The sequence below is a fragment of the Dipteris shenzhenensis genome, chromosome 7 (assembly GCF_047967505.1).
Source record: "Dipteris shenzhenensis isolate YYH24624 ecotype China chromosome 7, Dip_SZ_1.0, whole genome shotgun sequence".
Taxonomy (NCBI): Eukaryota; Viridiplantae; Streptophyta; class Polypodiopsida; order Gleicheniales; family Dipteridaceae; genus Dipteris; species Dipteris shenzhenensis.
This window is the reverse complement of record NC_141602.1, coordinates 2,690,973-2,709,074: the sequence shown is the minus strand read 5'-3', so window position 1 is coordinate 2,709,074 and position 18,102 is coordinate 2,690,973. Positions and strand designations below refer to the sequence as shown.

Genomic DNA, 18,102 nt, shown 5'->3' with positions numbered 1-18,102 from the left:
TTCTGGTGCAGAAAAAAGGGATATCTATTTGTTGCATGTCTTTTTGGTGCTCCTGTGTTTGATAAAGTCTCGTCTCTTGGATTGATTTGATGTTAGAGAATGTCAGCTTTCATGTCAGTAAGTGTGCTTAAGAGTCTTGAGAGTAAAACAATTTTGATGTAGGATGAGTGAGGCAGTATGGCTGGTAATGCATTTGTATTGTTTCCGTACTGGCACCTAGTTTTTGACGTGTCAATTTTTTTTTGCTGCACTAGAGCTATTGAGGATGCTATTGCTTCGAGCTATAGGCTGGTAAGACCTCTCTATTTGTCAAACTTGGAAGAGTCGTCTGTTGCTGAAGATGGGTCAAATGTTGGGGAGCTGGAAGTAAAATATACTGGACAATCAGTTGCATTTGTTGAACTCAGTAAGGAGTTCTTCCAGATGCTGTCTTGTGTTGGCCCGTATCTTTATCGGGATGCTTTGCTTTTGCAAAAGGTACAAGCTATATGCCCATGCTGATATTGATGTCCGTAATCTTTGAAATGCTATTTTATCCCTTCTTTGTATCAAAATCAGATTTTCTCTCTGCAACTTGAGGTGTGATTAAATTTGAATTTAAAGTAACTTATAAACTCTTTTCCTTCTTTTATAAAAAAATTTATTTTCTTCCTTTGATCATGACTAGGTGTGTAGAGTTCTACGAGGATACTACTCATCTGCTCTGTCCATTGTGGCAAACCCATCTGCTGCAAATCATCCCCAAGACATGGGGGAAATTGACCGCAAAGATGCCAGGCTTTATTTGAAAGAAGCTCGCTTACGGACAGAGGAAGCTTTAGGAAATAGCCTGCTTCCATCGTTGCAACTGTTACCAGCAAATCCTGCAGTTGGACTTGAAATTTGGGAGGTTATGAGTCTACTTCCGTATGAGGTGAGTCATTCGAATTAGAGAAGTTCACCCTTAGCATAGTTTGTTATTGGTTTGGATATGAACATTGAACATTTTAGCTTTCGTGTTTGGTTGTAATACAAGACACGTCAGAAGTATTTGTTGTAAGGCTAGATAGAGAACAATGCTCGATTGATTAGTTGACAGTCAGCAATATTATTAAAAGTTTATGGCAGTGTACAAATGTACAAATAAGAAAACCCCAGCTCTAACGTTTTCTTTTTCCAATTCATTTCTCTGCTCATCGTTCTTGCAAGGTGGTGCTTCTGCCTAGTTCGTTTTCAAAATGGCTGGAGTTCTGTGGACGTAGATGACTCTTTCTTCAAACTATTTGCAAGTTCTAGATCTGCCACACTACTTTGCCCCCTTCCCCTTCGCCTCCAAAAACTCCACTCTCCAGGGTCCCATTGCGCTCTCTAGGGAGGAAGTCCTCCTGTACGTACAGCTGCGAAAGTGGATGCTCCCTCGGTTGGTTGTGGATTGATAGCCTAACATATTTCTTGCCTTCGCACTTGTACAAAACTTTGCCATAGTACCGTGTTGCGAGGGGAGTTATCTGTGATATCTCATGGCGTGTGTGTAAGGTGGAAGGATGGATCCAGCCAGATGACCTTGCTGGTGCTTTTATTGTCAAACACTGGTGATGGTTCTAACCTTACTGTAGATGGGGAGAACCGTGTTGTCTAACTCTCTCTCTAGCCCTTGGAATGGCTGCATCAAATCTTGGACTGCTGTCCCAATGCATCTGACCAATTTCCTTCCTAGTACCAATGATGACCCCTCTTGGTCACGGACCTGGGTGCATCTCTCATATTTTCAGATGGCTTATGCTGCAAATAATTATTTGTTTATTAAAACAAGCCTTTCATGGAGCAACCGGTCTTGCTAAATATCATAAAAAGACAGCTGTAACCAAAGAGGAGCATGATCTGAATGTGGAAAAGCATAATCAGCCCAAATGTTACAATTGAAGGTACCATATTACTACAGATGAAACATATAACAGCAATCTAAACGGACTTGATAAGCGGACTGCGCATTATCCTAGAAAGTAGAACCAAGAAGCAAATAATTTAACGACCAGCCCGGTCATTAAAAGCCACATCTAGTTTGAAAGGCATGTTTCACAAGGAGCAATACTCTAGAGAAGGAGTTTTCACCAGCATAGAAAATATCATATCCCACAATATGTGTTGTTTGACTTGCATAACCGTTCTGGTTATGCTTCTGGAAGGCCACTATATGAGGCTGCAATCTGTAGACGTATGCCCATTAATGTTCCATTTGCACAAATCACACAAACCCTGTAAATTATATGCCAAGCACTGTAGATTTGGCAGCACATTTATAGATTTACAAGTATAGACATACTATAACACTCCCAATAATGCTCAAGACTGCATATGCACCTCAAAGCATGATCCTGAGGGTCAGGCAATAATGGAGTATTTTCAGCTTCTGGGAACAGATTGCAGCTCGCAACCACTGCAGCCCAAGTAATACCCATAGTGGAATTTTTAGCGGGAGTGTCCCCACTAAAAGATGTACGCGTGCATGTACCAGGTTGAATTTTCCTCCTAGCTGAGACAATTCTCCTCGGGATTTGCCAATCTTCATTTGAGGCTTTTTCGTTTGCTTTGGGTGGAATGGCGGAGGACATTTGAGCTTTACTCTTGATAGTAGCAATGACTTTAGCTTTTTCTTTTTCCTGAATCGTAGGAGCTGCTTTATTCATTTTAGTTTTGAGCCCAGAGGTCTCGGGGATCCTTTTTTTTCTCTTTCTTTTGGGGGGTTTTTTGGAGTCCAGAGGTCTCAGGGGCATCCTTACTCTGCACAGGAGCATGCATTGCATCTTGAGGTATCATATGCAAGGCCAGGGGACATTCCAAGGCCATATTTCCAAATTTCCTACATTGGAAATACCCCATTCGAGCTGATAATAAGCACTGCCCAGTGCAACTTTCTGAGAGTGACAGAGTATGATTCAGGCCTAGGGACATCCTATTCGTGTCCCACAAAATGCAAAATCGATTAGGCTGCGTGATAGGGCATACGACTTTGCTCAAAGATGTTGCAACTCTAGGCAAACGTTTCTCTAGGCATTGAGGAAAGTATACAACTGTAGGCCATCTTCTCCCAGTTCTAGTGATGCCCTATAGGCCCTGGTATGTGCCTTGTAGGCATTGGTATAGGCACTTAGTTTATTGTGTGCCTTTTATGCCACATAGGACACTTAGTCCTATGTGACACCTAGGACACTTAGTCCTAGGTCTAGGTACAAGTACTATGTACTTTGTTTTGACACATTACTCAAACGTGACGGCTGCTATCTTCGATTCTCTCTCTCGTTAATCGATCCTACAGTGGTATCAGAGCTTAGATTTGCTTCTTGTCCCTGGACCTTCTTTGCTCCCTACGCCCCTTTTTCCGTACAGTCCGTACAGATATGTACGGATACTGTACGTCTTCTCTCCAGCAGTCGTCCAAGGCTTCCATAGCCTTTTCGTTGCCACAAAGTGCCTCATTGCTGTTCCCAGGCTGAGGCGACTGCTTGTAGGCTCCAATTGCAGCTGTTTCGAAGCCCTTTGCAGTACCCGTGGCCATCTATCGCTACTTATGTACCGCAGATCCAGACGCCTGTACACGCAGCCCGCACAAAGCAACATACCTGCGCCGTATCTTCCGTACTTGCATTCCGTACTGCGTCGTACATCTTCCGTACAGTCGAACAGTAGGTCTCGTAAATGTTCTGTACTACGTTCCCTACAATGTGCTTCGTACTTGCTCCTTACCTACATCCGTACAGCAGACGTACTTGCTCCGTACAGATTTCGTACAGCGTACATGTCCATACAGCCTGTACCTGCTCCAGGTATTCCGTACAGTTTCACACGTGTGAAACTATTGTCAAAATCCGTACTTGTTGGCATTGGCTGTGAATCAGGACATTGGCAATTGGGGCTTTCAGCTCTTTTCACCTTCTTTGGTTGCAATTTCTTGCAAGAACATTGGGGCTTTGGGATTTGGTCTACAATTTCTTGTTTGTTTGCAGTACATTGGGTCAGATTGCAGAACATTGAGTCACTTTTGCAGGACATTGGGTCAGATTACAATACATTGGTTCACATTTGCAAAATCTCAGCAAATTTGGGGCTTTTCTACATTTGCCCTCTTTTGGCCTATTTGCTCTCATTAAATTTGGGACTTTTGCCAGATTTGCTGTTTTTGCAGTGAACATTGCCTGACACAGTCACATTTGGGTCAGATCTGCATTTGCCCTTTGATTTGGGTTATAAATTTGTAGATATTTGCTGTCATTTTTGGATAGCCAGCTCTTTGCAGTGATAGCCTTGAGGCTTTTGGGTTTTCAGGTCTTTTTCAGGGTATCACATTTGCAATGGCTGGGAATAATCAAGATCTATTTGGCATTCTTCGTGAAGATGATAAGTTGGATGGCACCAACTATCCAAAGTGGTCTTATCTCATGAAACATATTCTTGTTGCAAAGCATTTATGGAAAATTGTTTCTGGGGTTGATCTGAGGCCAGCCAATGCTACAGTGGTTGCCTCTATTGGTGGTTCCTCTGCAGGGGGTACTCCTCCTGATGCCTTATCTTCTAGCACTCCTGCTACTGCTCCCCCAACTCAGGAACAATCAAGATGGGATGCAAGAGATGCGAATGCACATTCCTGTATTGCTTTATCATGCAAGAGAATTATTATTCCAGACATCCGGTCTTGTAGGATGCTTGGGACAAATTCGCTTCTCTTTATCAGATTCGCAATGAGGCACGTGTTGCATTTTTAAGAAGACAGTTGCAGGAGGTCAGTATGAATGAAGGTGATTCTATGGATGCCTACCTGACAAAGGTCAAGGACCTCATGGAACAACTTGCCAATATTGATGAGGTGGTGCCAAATTCTCAGCTTGTCAGTACCACATTGAATGGATTGCCAGATACATATCAAGGGTTTGCTACAACCTTTCGGTTAGTGGCCATGGGTAATCCATACCACTACTCTTTTGATCAGCTTGTCACTTTGCTTTTGCAGGAAGAGCAAAGTCGTGCTAATAGACAAGCCATTATTCCTGATCATGCATTTGCTTCACAGCAGACAGGAAGAGGCAAGGCTTCCAAGCCTATGGGCAAGCCTAAATCTGCGCATAGCAGCTGCAATTCCTCCCATGCATCTAAAAATACAGTAGATAAGTCAAAGAAGAAAAGATGCAACTATTGTCACAAGCCTGGACATGACATTTCAGAATGCAAAAAGCGCATTGCTTCGGAGAAAAAGAAAGCAGGATTGACAATTAATGCCTCACATGCAATTGAATCCCATGAGCCAGCAGATGCTTCACATGCACATGCTCTCCAGGATGATTGGGCATGGGCTGTCCATTGCTCATTTGATCCCTCCAAAGTTATGCACTCTTTACTTCTAATGATGCTCAGTCTTGGTATTTTGATAGTGGTGCTTCTAGCACGTCACATCTTGCAGACAGTTGTTTCATTCTTTAGCTGATGCACCTCGAGGGGGGACTGTCACATGTGCTAATAATGCTTCCTATGCTGTAAAAGGAATTGGAGATGTGCAGCTCACATCCATTTCAAGCCATCGTGTCACTTTAACAAATATTCTCTTTGTGCCTGGAATTGAAGTCATTTTGATTTCAATTTCAGCAATTGCCACTTCAGGCTTCAGAGTGATTTTTGATGGCTACAGATTCCTAGTTTATGATCTTCGTGATGACAATGCCATAGTTCTCAGTGGCATTTTGCAAAAAGGGCTTTATCACCTTGATCATCACTTAGTTGCACTTTCTATTGAAGCATTTGCTATTTTAGATTCACAACTTGCTGAAACTCATCTTTGGCATGAGAGAACGGGTCATCTCAATTATAGAGCTCTTGCAAAGCTACATTCACAGCAGATGGCTAATGATGTACCTCAAACTCACACAGTTTCCAAACATGTGTGTGAGGGTTGTCTTTTGGGTAAGATGCATCGGTTTCCTTTTCAAAAGAATTGTTCAAAACTCTCACAAAGGAAATTGCAGCTAGTACACGGTGATGTCTGTGGCCCAATGAGGACAAATGCCATTGGGGGGTACAAATATTTTATGACTGTCATTGATGACTTCACAAGATATTGTTGGGTATATCCTTTAAAAGTCAAATCTGAAGTGTTCTCATGCTTTCAGAGGTGGCTGAATATGGTTGAGAATGAATCAGGATGCAAGCTTGTCGCCCTCAACACAGATAGGGGGGAAGAGTATATGTCAAAGGAGTTTGATGCATTTTTGTCTTCACGGGGCATTGTTCACTCATGCACTACTCCTTACACTCCTCAGCATAATCTTGTTCCTGAAAGGAAGAACAGGTCTACTATGGAGATGGCCAGATGCATGCTTAAGGCCAAGTCTTTGCCCAATAAATTTTGGCTTGATGCAGTAACGTGTGCCAACTATGTGCTGAATAGATCACCTACAAGGGCATTGAAGACTGTTACACCTTATGAAGCATGGAAAGGCAGGAAGCCTTCACTTTCACACATGAGAGTTTTTGGGTCTCTTGCATATGTTCATGTACCATCTCAATTGAGACATAAGCTTGATCATAAGGCAATCAAATGTTTATTTATTGGTTACAGTCAGGAGAGCAGAGGGTGTAGGTTATACCAACCAAATTCTGGGAAGATTATTGTCAGTAGGGATGTAATCTTTGCTGAACATTCGGCTTCTCCTCTCGTGGACTGCAAAGCTAAGCCAGAAGTGACATGTTTGATGCCTTTGAATCTTGGTTACCTCTGCCTTCCTCAGAAGAGGACTTTGACCAGCAACATGAGCCTCTTGCAGGCTCTCCAACAAGCAATGATCAGCCACTACCCCATGCTGATTTGCAGGTTTCTCTTCCAGCACAAAATGATCCCACTATCCATGATGCAGTGATTGAAGAAAGAGCTGTCAATAGACGGCAAAGGCAAGTTCCCAGATGGCTTCTTGATACATTGAGCGACAGCAAACAAGATCAGCCTTTTGCTGCCCGGACAAGATCAGGGAATAGACAGATGCATGGTCACTTTCTTGAGTTTGCACTCCTTGCTACAGCTTGCAATGAAGAGCCTCTGTGCCATAAAGATGCTTTTGACAGCAAAGAGTGGATGGATGCAATGAGAGCTGAGTTACGATCCATTGCCAAAAGTGACACATGGGAATTAGTAGATCTCCCTCCCGGCAAGCATGCCATTGGTACTCGGTGGGTCTACAAATTAAAAAGAAAATATTATGGTAGTATAGATCGCCACAAAGCTCATCTTGTTGCAAAAGGGTATGCCTAACAACAAGGCATTGACTTTGAGGAGACATTTGCTCCCACATCCAGGATTACTACCATTAGATGTGTCATTGCCATTGTCACCCATGATCATTGGCAAGTGCACCAGCTTGACATCAAAACTGCTTTTCTTCATCGGGATCTGCAAGAAGTCGTCTATGTCACACAACCTATGAGGCTTTGAGGTTGTTAATTCTGAAAACAAGGTATGCCGGCTTAGAAAAGCCCTTTATGGTTTGAAGCAGGCACCCATGGCATGGTATGCCAAAATTCATGCACACTTACTATCCCTTGGTTTTCAGAATAGCCCCACAGAACCCACTCTTTATGTCCGTGGGAGTGGGTCTGATTTTCTAGTGTTGATTTTATATGTAGATGATATGCTCATCACGGGCCCAGATACTCAGCATATTGCAGTTTTCAAGGCTGATTTGCTGTAGGTTTTTGAAATGTCAGACATGGGACAGCTCCACTATTATTGGGGCATTCAGTTTGCTCATGTTGAGGGGGGTATCATGATGTCACAGTCCATATTGGATAGCTTCTTGATCGTTTTCAGTTCGAGGATTGCAAGCCAATCTCTACTCCAGTGGACCCTGGCTTCAAATTCTTAGCTCATGATGGGAGCCCACCATGTGATATCACTCTCTATCAGCAGGCTGTTGGATGCCTTATTTATTTATGTCACACCAGACCTGATTTACAGTATGCAGTATCTCAGCTCAGCAGATTCATGCACATGCCCAGTTCACCGCATTGGCAGGCAGTGAAGAGAGTTTTCAGATATGTAAAAGGCACTCAGAATTTAGCCCTCTTCTATGGTGATCAGGGCTCACTTACCATGCATGCTTACACGGATAGTGACTGGGTAGGATGTTCCGACACCAGAGTGTCACATACCGGCAATTGTTTTTTGCTTGGCAATTCATGTATCTCTTGGCTTAGCAAGAAGCAACCAACAGTTGCCACATCTAGCTGTGAGGCTGAGTACAGTGCAGCTTCACCGCTACAGTAGAGTGTGTCTGGCTTCGACAGTTACTTACAGATCTCGGTATTTGCCAGAGATCCTCCACTATGGTCTACACTGATAGCCAGAGTGCTTTGGCCATTGCGCGTAAGTTGTAACCCAGTGTTTCATGCGCGTACAAAGCATATTGAAGTTCACTATCATTATGTTCGGGAGCGATTGTCAGCAGGAGACATAGAGTTGTCCTATCTTCCCACAGAGGACAACATAGCAGATCTGTTTACAAAGGCACTTCCTCGTCCTAAGTTCGAAGTCTTCCACCAGGCTTTACACTTGGCTCCCTTTGTTACATGATCTGACATACCTTGTACATTCATAGGTGGCTATATCCTTTTGGATGAACATGTGCCACCATGATCAGAAAATACCAAGTATTTTGAGACATTTCTAGAATACTTCAGCCCATACCATGGAGGGGGGTTTGTAGGCCATCTTCTCCTAGTTCTAGTGATGCCCTATAGGCCCTTGTATGTGCCTTGTAGGCATTGGTATAGGCATTTAGTTTATTGTGTGCCTTTTATGCCACATAGGACACTTAGTCCTATGTGACACCTAGGACACTTAGTCCTAGGTCTAGGTACAAGTACTATGTACTTTGTTTTTACACATTACTCAAGATTGACGTGACAGCTGCTATCTTCGACTCTCTCTTTGTCTCGTTAATCGATCCTACAATAACCTCTACCCAAATCGTGCAGAGATGCCTAATGAGTGATAGACAGTCCCATGTAGCAAACCATGGCAATATAGGCACCATTTGTTACCCATAATGTAAGGAAGAATGCTCTATAAGCATCTGCTTATGATGTTCTTGAAGAGGTGAGTGGGATAGAAGAGGTGCATCATGGCAAGGAGTGAGAACACATGAGATATAGAAATGAGTGTTCTATTGATTGTGAGAGAGGTGACTCTCTTATAGAAATGGGGAGAGGGTGGCCTAGATCATAGACACCTTTCCTACATCAGTGGCAATCAGCCCCTATATCATAGGAACTGGCTAAATCAAAGGAACCTCCCATGTGGGGGCCTTTGTACTTACATCATCACTTATGTCATAGACTAGACACCTCATAGCACTAGGTGTGTTTCTAGTGCTCAAGATACTTATATTATGATACATTCATTTACATCTGGGCAGAGCTCAAAAGAGAGCCAAAGCCCTATCCATCAAAAGCAGTAAAAGAAAAGCTGAATACAAGAAACATCTAAATCTTCCTCATGTAAGGCATCATATAAAGACTGCCGCAATGAGGCTCGGAAGAACTCATATGGCTGCTGAAGTAGAGAATTTAGATATGCTTGATTGCGCTGTAACCAGAGGGTCCATGAAGCCCAGTATCTGATCCAGTGGAAGAAAAGAGAATACTGTGATAAAGAAGCTGATAGTTTGCCATATATCCTGAAAAACCTGTAGAACCTGTGAGCTGGGAATCTGAGAGATAAGAAATAGGAGATTCTGTCGAGAAGGTCTCTGGAATATGAACAAAACCACAGTGAATGCGGAATACTCTCAGATATAAGATGACATTTTGGACAAAGGGGCGAAGCTATCCTTCTTTGAGCCAGTTTCACCCCTATTGGAAGAATACCAACAATACATCGCCATAGAAAGAGTCGTTGCTTCAAAGGCATTTTCAATTTCCATATCAATTGCAATCTTCCTTTCCACCAGGCTAATGACTTGTTCAAATGCCATAGAGAATTAGCATGATGGGCAATCAGGGAGGAGGTAATATCAAACGATAAGCCTGTATAGAAGTCAATAAATTCAAAGCTTAGAGGATATGCTTGTATTTGAAGAGCAAAGGTGCCAATCTTGAAGCCTGTCTCCGACATTCAATGTCGGAATTGGAATCAGAGGGAGTAAGAGATCAGCAATAGCTTTCCAAATGGGTCGATGATGCATCCCCAAATTGTATTGTCGACATCCTACTGGAAAAGTGAGAAACTTTTCTTGCATATCCACTACGTCATCAATGAACCGGATACCCATTTTCATAAGATTGTAAGCTCTGATGGGTTGTTGAACAGCAAGGGGAGAGGAAAAGACAGCACTCCAATGAATACTTTCCATTCTGAGTGAAGAAGCTAAAGAAGCAGGATGGGGAGACCATTTGATGTGAGAGAGTACTTGCTTCCAGTCCTGAATCAAGGAATTAGAGAATGGACAACGAGGGATTTTACCTTGCAATTTGCCAAGCACCACTTCCGATGGATCAACTAGCCAGTGTCCATAAACATTAGTGCTCATCTGTCCACACAAAATTGCCAACATGATAGACCAAGGCTGCTCTTGTTCAAAAAATGTCTTGAGCATAGTGATCTTTCTTGCCAACACATGAAATTTGATGTTGACTATATTCAAACCACCATGCATTCTTGGTGAGCAGATAGCAAGTCCATTTTGAGCAGCCGTAAAGCTTTTTTATGAAGCTTTGTTTTCCAAAAAATCTCCATGGCTTGAGACATAAAGGAAGTGAGATCTCGAGATGACCAATGTAATAGAGGAAGATAGAACTGGACGTAAGCTAGTACAATAGACTGGACAATTCGAAGCCGTACATGCAGAGGCCAAGTGGAGATCTTCCAATATTCTAATTTGTTCTGAATTTTGTTTGCCACCCAGGACATTTGTTGCTTATTGCTGATTTTCCAGCCAATGGGATAGCCCAAATGTCTTACTATGTTTTCAGGATAAACAATCTGGCCTGGCCACAAGATAGCATGCCAGTCACAATGCTTGAGTGGCAAGAGTTTTGATTTCTGAAAATTAAATTTAAGACCAGCTGCTAACCCAAATTCTGAAAGGGTATCCATCACGAGGCGAATCTCCAAAGGACTATTCTTTGGCATGAAGAATGAATCATCTGCATAGGCCTGTGCAAGGAAGGGTCGTGAACCAGAAATTTGAAGCCCCTCTAGCTGTCCAGTATCAACCATGTGATCCATATAAAGTAGCAAAGGGTGTGAAGCAATGGCATAGAGCAAAGCACTGAGAGGGCATGCCTGTCGAACTGAGCGTTCGAGAGTCCAAGACTCAGACGAATGATTCCCAATAAAGCATTGAGCAGTGGAATCTGAGTAAAGCCAATATATGACATTAATTAGCTTTGGCCCAAAACCAAGTTTTAACATGATTTGAGAAACATAATCCCACTGTACTGTATCAAAAGCCTTAGCCACATCCACCTGCATGACCAACACATCTTGTTTTGAATATTTTGCATATTCCATTGCGATGATAGTGTTAGAGATATTGTCATGTATGTGCCGTCTAGGAACAAAACCATATTGCCTGGGATGAAGGCCTTCATGAAGGATATCCTTTATCCGATGTACCAACATTTTGGCAATCAGTTTGTATATAACCGGCATCAAAGTGATGGGTCTCTAGTCGTCCATAGTCTCACATAGAGGTTTTTTGGGCACAAGCTTAACCAGACCATGCTTCCAAGCTGAGGGAAGATGTTGAAGCTGCCAGGCTACATTTATAAACTGCAGAATTGGACCCTTCAGTTCAGGCCAAAAGGCTTCAAAAAATTCAACCGTCAGACCATCCCAACCAGGAGATTTATGTTTACCCAAATGCCTAAGAGCTTCATCCAATTCAACATCCGAAAAAGACATTTCCAGCATTGAGGCTTTTTGCCAGTTTGAGAGAGCTTCTTCAAAGGATGCACAAGAGAAGGCAACTTCATTTTGTAAGTGAGTTCCGGAGCAGGTTGAATCCATTCCCTTCTACTTTGTTGAAAATCCTCATTCAACATATCAAACACATAGGAAGCATCTTCAGAAGAAGGAGCTATGGGGGGAGAGGTTTCCCGTGCTTGTCGTTTGGGTTCAGGAGAGAGTGCTCTCTTGACATTATATTTGTTTGCTTCTGCCATGGAGGCTGAGGGATTCAACAAATATCAAACGATGAGAAAAAGAGAGGGCTGAAGCACTGTACTAACGAAAGGAGAAGCTGGCAGAAACTGTACGGGAGGAACACCGGAGTGAGGTACGTACAGATGTACGGATAGGCAACAGAACAGTACGGATTATTGACACAGATAAGCTGTCAAAACTGTACGGAACAGAGGGGGTGAGGGGACACGATGGGGCTATAGCTGTATGGAGGAGGTAGGGATGTACGGACGTACGGAGGCCCTGTACGAAGATACGGAGAAGAAGACTGACCCTTACGAAATACTGAAACAGAGAATTTAAACAGAAATGTACGAAAAAGAGAGGCTGATGGGATACGAAGGGACGATACTGTACGGAAGAAGCAAAGAGGTACGGACGAACAGAAGGAAGTTGAGAAGGAGAAATTCGATAGCGAGGAGGACAGCAGCGGGTTCAGACAAGGCGTCGCAGGGATTAGCCGAAACTGTGTGATTTACAAAAGACAAAACACATAACATTCTTTTTGGAGTACTACTCCAGGTAGAGAACCTCAAAATTTGACTAAGTGATGATAAACAAAATTTCAAAGGCAAAGTGCTCAAAAGGCATAGTCCTTGTCTTCTACCGCAAAGTTTGATTGTGCATTTGTTAAAGTACTTTCCCCAATCAGATTTGCCTTGGCATTCTTTGTAAATGCTTGATCATCTTCAAGCTTTCTAGTGTCCAAAAGTGATGTCTCTTGTTGAAGAGACTCACAAGCAATATGAGTATCATCCTTCATCTTGGAAACTTTGAGGAAGCCTTCAATGTTGATCTTGACATCCATATACATCTTGTCATTTGCCAATGAAGTTGGCATGAAATTAAAATGTGAAGAGAGTAGATCTACCTTTTTCAATGGTAGCATCAGGAATATCTCATCAGCAAGAATGTTGTTCTTGAGAAGTACAAAACATTTCCAAAAGGAAACATACTTTGAAACATAGTCCTAAACATTTGCATCCATTTGTTCACCACTATGAGTGATCATAGGAGGATTCCATAAAGTTTGTCTCACCATATGCATACCATACTTGCTCGTCTCCATATATGTTGGCATGTCTGTTCACACCTTGTCCTGAGCACTTCAATTTGTCTTTGTTGTTGATGAAGGTCCTCATGAGATTTTTGAAATATTCATGCTTCATATTGGGCATTTGATCATATTGTGATTCATAAGAGAATGCAATTTGAGTAGTTCTTACCTTTAAATAAGACAGTGTCTATACTCTTACAAGTGGCTATTTATCATCATAAAACTCTCATAATCCTTTGAAAAATAATTCCCAAATGATGTTTATACTCAACCAAAGTTATGATCAACTGAAAAACTCAGTAAATGAGCAGTAAGACTAAAAACCCCCATCACACAGTGGACTGGTCAACCATTATCATCAGAAATCAGTCAAAAATCTTCAATCATCAAACTGAAAATTTGGAGCCCAAGATTTGCACAGCTCGTAAGGGGCTTTCAGTGCAGAATAAAAGCTTACATATCAACTTGAATCCTGCTCAGAGGAATCGCGCAATTGTTTGTCATGTCGCCACAGAGAAGCCCTTCAATATTGACTGTATTTTTGATGATTCCGGCTGATTTTGTGGACCATTTGTCATCCAATTTCAGCCGAAGATTTGTCATAATGTCGCCCACCCGTGGCTAGAAGGGATTAACAAATAGTCGCGACATTGGGCGGAATTGCGTGAAATTTCATCGAGTGAAAAAACTGTCAGCACGGGCGCTAGCGGGATCAATTTTGAAAATGCTCTGGGCTGAAGTTTCATCCTATCAAGGGGATACTTGAGCTCAAAGGGTTCTAGCAATGGTGGACTGTACTCAGAGAACAAGCTCTCACAAATTTGGGGGAGAAGAGGGGAAGAAATGGAGATGATGAAGAAGCTTGAAAAATCTAAGAATTCATACTAGGGAGCATCTAATGCTAGGCTAGGCTAGATCTAGAACCTAAAGCTCTGATACCAAATGAAGAGGTGAGTGGGATAGAAGAGGTGCATCATGGCAAGGAGTGAGAACACATGAGATATAGAAATGAGTGTTCTATTGATTGTGAGAGAAGTGACTCTCTCTTATAGAAATGGGGAGAGGGTGGCCTAGATCATAGGCACCTTCCCCGCATCAGTGGCAATCAGCCCCTATATCATAGGAATTGGCTAAATCAAAGGAACCTCCCATGTGGGGGCCTTTGTACTTACATCATCACTTATGTCATAGACTAGACACCTCATAGTACTAGTGTGCTTCTACTACACACACACACACACACACACACACACACATGTGACTCCCCTAGATGCACACATGCACCTTAGAGCAAGCCCTTGATCACATTTATCCCAACAGTTCTTTTTCATGATTACTTGAATGAAACTGCTGGCAGCATAATGCACGTTTTGAACAAAGCATCCTCCTAGAGTCATGGTCAACCAATTTTCCACATCTACAGCTACATGCATTCGATCTCGGAAAAATATAATGATTGCATTTCTAGCATATTCTTGAATGGGATCAAGAATGTCATCTAGTTCAACAATGACAGGCACCCAAGGAGCAGGCTCTTTCCCATCTTTCCAGGTGTCTTCACACCTCTATGCATAACTTCACAGACTAGTTGTGCATCACACGAGACATGAGCTGGGTCATCCTGACCCATGCCATGCTTCAGCCTTTTCTTTTGAATCTTTCTTTCTTTGTTATAAGTTTTATCAAATTGAGGAACATCCATTTCAGCACAATAAAGATCCCGTGCAAGCTGAGCTGCAAATGGAGAAAAGGAAAATAGTAGCACTCTTGTGGGGATGAAATCCATGTGTCTTTATATTACAAAGAGGCTATCTCCAAAGTGGAGATAAGCAAGTACAAGATCAAGAAATTTCATTGTAGGATAGTAGTCACGAGGGGGTGAGTTTTGCACTGACTTGTGGGAAGGACCTTGGAAGGCTAAGGGGTAGGGCCTTGGGATGCGGGTGTGTAAGATTTCCCCCCTAGGGATTCATGCCTTGGGGGTGAATGAGTGAATAAGTCCAAAAAGGGAAAAAGCGTCCTTTGGTTTGGCCCCACTAGAAGGGGCAAGGGGAAAATGAGTTTTAGCAGGGCCTTGGGATGTGGGTGTGTAAGATTTCCCCCTACGGATTGGTGCCTCGGGGTGAATGAGTGAATAAGTCCAAAAAGGGGGTAAAGTGCCCTTAGGACACAAGTTGGCCATTGGTAGAAGGGGCAAGGGGCAAATGAGTTATAAAGTTGGTCATTGGTTCGATCACATAGGACCTGGGGGCAAGTTAAAACGTTGGCTGCCATGGCATGCCCATGCAAGTGATTTTGGTAAGGAAGACCTTAGAAGGCTCTAGGCAAGACAATTGGACGCAGAATGTCACGTAAGGGAGACATGATCTCACGTAGAGTTGGCGCTTGCAGACGATTGTTGTTTGTGGTCGGACGACTGTACGGATTACCATTTATTGTTTGTGTACAGCTGTATGGAGCTTTTGATCGCTGCTGATATGGATTTGTACGGCTGTTGGTACGGATTGCCGTACGATGCAGTAATTGCTGTACGGATGAGCACGGGTTGCTCTATGGACTTACACTTGAGAACGATAACCTTTGGCTGCTGTTGGAGGCTCTCCCATGGCTTGCTTGGCAGAATTAAACGTTTATGTATGGATCAGCTGTACAGCCTATACGGGCATGCGAAGGGGTTGGTGGTGGCCAACCGTACAACTCATGTGGGCTGTTTGCAGTGGCCTTGGGCTACATGCACTGGCATTTGAGCTAAGGATCCTTGGGGCAGTTGAGGGGTAGTGTGTATAGAAAGCTCTCTGGTTGATGTGGATTGGCTCATGGATGAGCTTGGGTTGAGCTCCGGGTTGGTAGAGGGTTCAGTGATTGCCATTGGGTAGTGAGCTGAGTTTTTGGAGGGACTTGCTTGGCAAGTGAATGCTTGCAAAGCAAGTTCGTGCTAAGGATTGTGGACAGACTACTTATACTTAACCCATTGTTTGGGTATTCCAATGAGTCAGTGGACACGTGTGGCTGTCTGGGAAGTATGTGGTCCTGTATAGGCTGCTAGTAATAGCTCCTAAGTTTTATGCATGTGTTTGCACTGAAATGGGTGCCTACGGTCATTTCGTTGTGAGAGCAGGGCCCATTGGGGCTAATGTTTGGGATTCTGATGCCTACTGAGAGTGGGAAGAACACTGAATGCAAGTGAGATTGAACACATTGTGTAATCTTTTTGCTGGTCTCTCCAGTTAATAAAGAAATACCGAAAGGGGCACCAAAGGTTGGGGCCAATCTGTGTCTTTGTAATTGAGCAGAGCAGTCTTGCTCTCTCAAACTGTGTTTGAGTTATTTGCTGAATGTGTTAGTGTGAAGGATTTGGCTAATTAGATGTTTTTACCACACTCTTGTTGGCCTTGAGGCTGGTTTCACGGTTCCGTTTCCGGGACACCACCATCTTTCTTAAGGATGTGAGAGTGTGATTGTCTCCGGTGAAGTGTTGCTTGCTCTAATTGGATTACAGCGAGAAGATAATCAGCAAATATGTCTCTAACAGATAATGGTGGGGATATGGAGGGGCAGTCCTCCTAGGATGAGCAAGAAGAGCAATCTATACATGAGGGAGCCACAAATGTTGAGCCACAGCAAGCTGTAAATCCTTTTGCTGTGAGTGCCTCTTAGTCAAAAGGGTCAAAAGAGGCTGAGGATGCTGAAGCTATGCTTTAGGCACAGTTAATGAGCGTTGTGGAACACACTCAGCTCACATAGGACCCAAGTTTCTTTGAGTTTATGTAGACTCCTTTGAGGTCTAAGGACAGAAAGAAGCATTCTCATGCAGGGGAGCCAAGTGGGGCTAAAAACAGCCATTTGGTGTGATATTATTGGATGGGCAGCCTCCAGTAAAGCCAAATGTATAGGGAGTTCCAGGGCTGTAGCTCTTGCAAGGTCTTGGAATGGCTATGCATGGCCAAGGGACTGATTTTCAGAATATAAATCAAGGAGCTGTTGTAGATAGGAGAGCCTTGAGCCTTGTAGTCGAGGGTTGTAGAGTAGGGCAGGACTTAAGAATCCTTCTCTCAAAAATGGTCTCTCTCACGATGAAACATGTCTCTCTCTCTCTCTCGGAATCAAGGAAACCTTTCTCTCAAAACCAGTAGAGCTTCAGGTTCTCTCTCTCAAACAATAGGATGTCTATTCTTTCCCTATCTATCTCTCATAAGGACAACTCTCAATCTATCTCACAATGGAAATCCTCGCAAAGAACTCAAGCAATGAATGACAAAGTCTCTCTCTTTCAATAGATCTCTCACGAACTCTCAAAAGAGATGAACGAAAATCCTATGGACGAAAAATTTTCACAAAGGATGGATGAAGATCTCTCACTGGAAGTGGACTCTCACGAAGAACAATCAAGAGAACTCTCAATCTCTCTCACTCTCTCAAGAATCACAATGCCTCAGTGGAAGGCAAGGCAGCTCTAATAGCATGACAAAATATGAAGAGGGGAGAGGAGAAGAGTGGAGATGAGGAGAGAGGGCACACCACAAATGACTAACTGTACACTAGATTTAGTTGAAAATGTAGAATATATACAAACCTATTTTGGGTTAGAGTTAGGGCATCTAACCCTTTCCTTTGTAGCACTCTATTGGGTTAGTGCTATGCACATATGATCACATGATGGTGCTATGCACATATGATTACGTGATGTTGAGCATGATCTCTCAACAGTCACCGCGCTAGTTCTTGGAGTTATATATTTGTGTACCAAGGAAAATGTACTCCGTTGTGCAACCAAGCAAAATGCAATTGATGATATGGCCCTTGATGGGTTCCCTTTAGGGACAAGGGCCATATTGACATGCCATTT

The 18,102-nt window shown here is 43.0% G+C and overlaps 1 protein-coding gene across 1 annotated transcript in view; it reads left to right on the top strand.

Annotated features, from left to right (window-relative positions):
* Positions 1 to 18,102, top strand: part of THO2 — a 189,945-nt gene that overhangs the window by 104,966 nt on the left and 66,877 nt on the right. The window contains exons 14-15 of the mRNA XM_087377253.1: positions 255 to 477; positions 668 to 913. Coding sequence (XP_087233379.1) covers positions 255 to 477; positions 668 to 913 — 469 coding nt within the window. The remainder of the gene's footprint in view (positions 1 to 254; positions 478 to 667; positions 914 to 18,102) is intronic.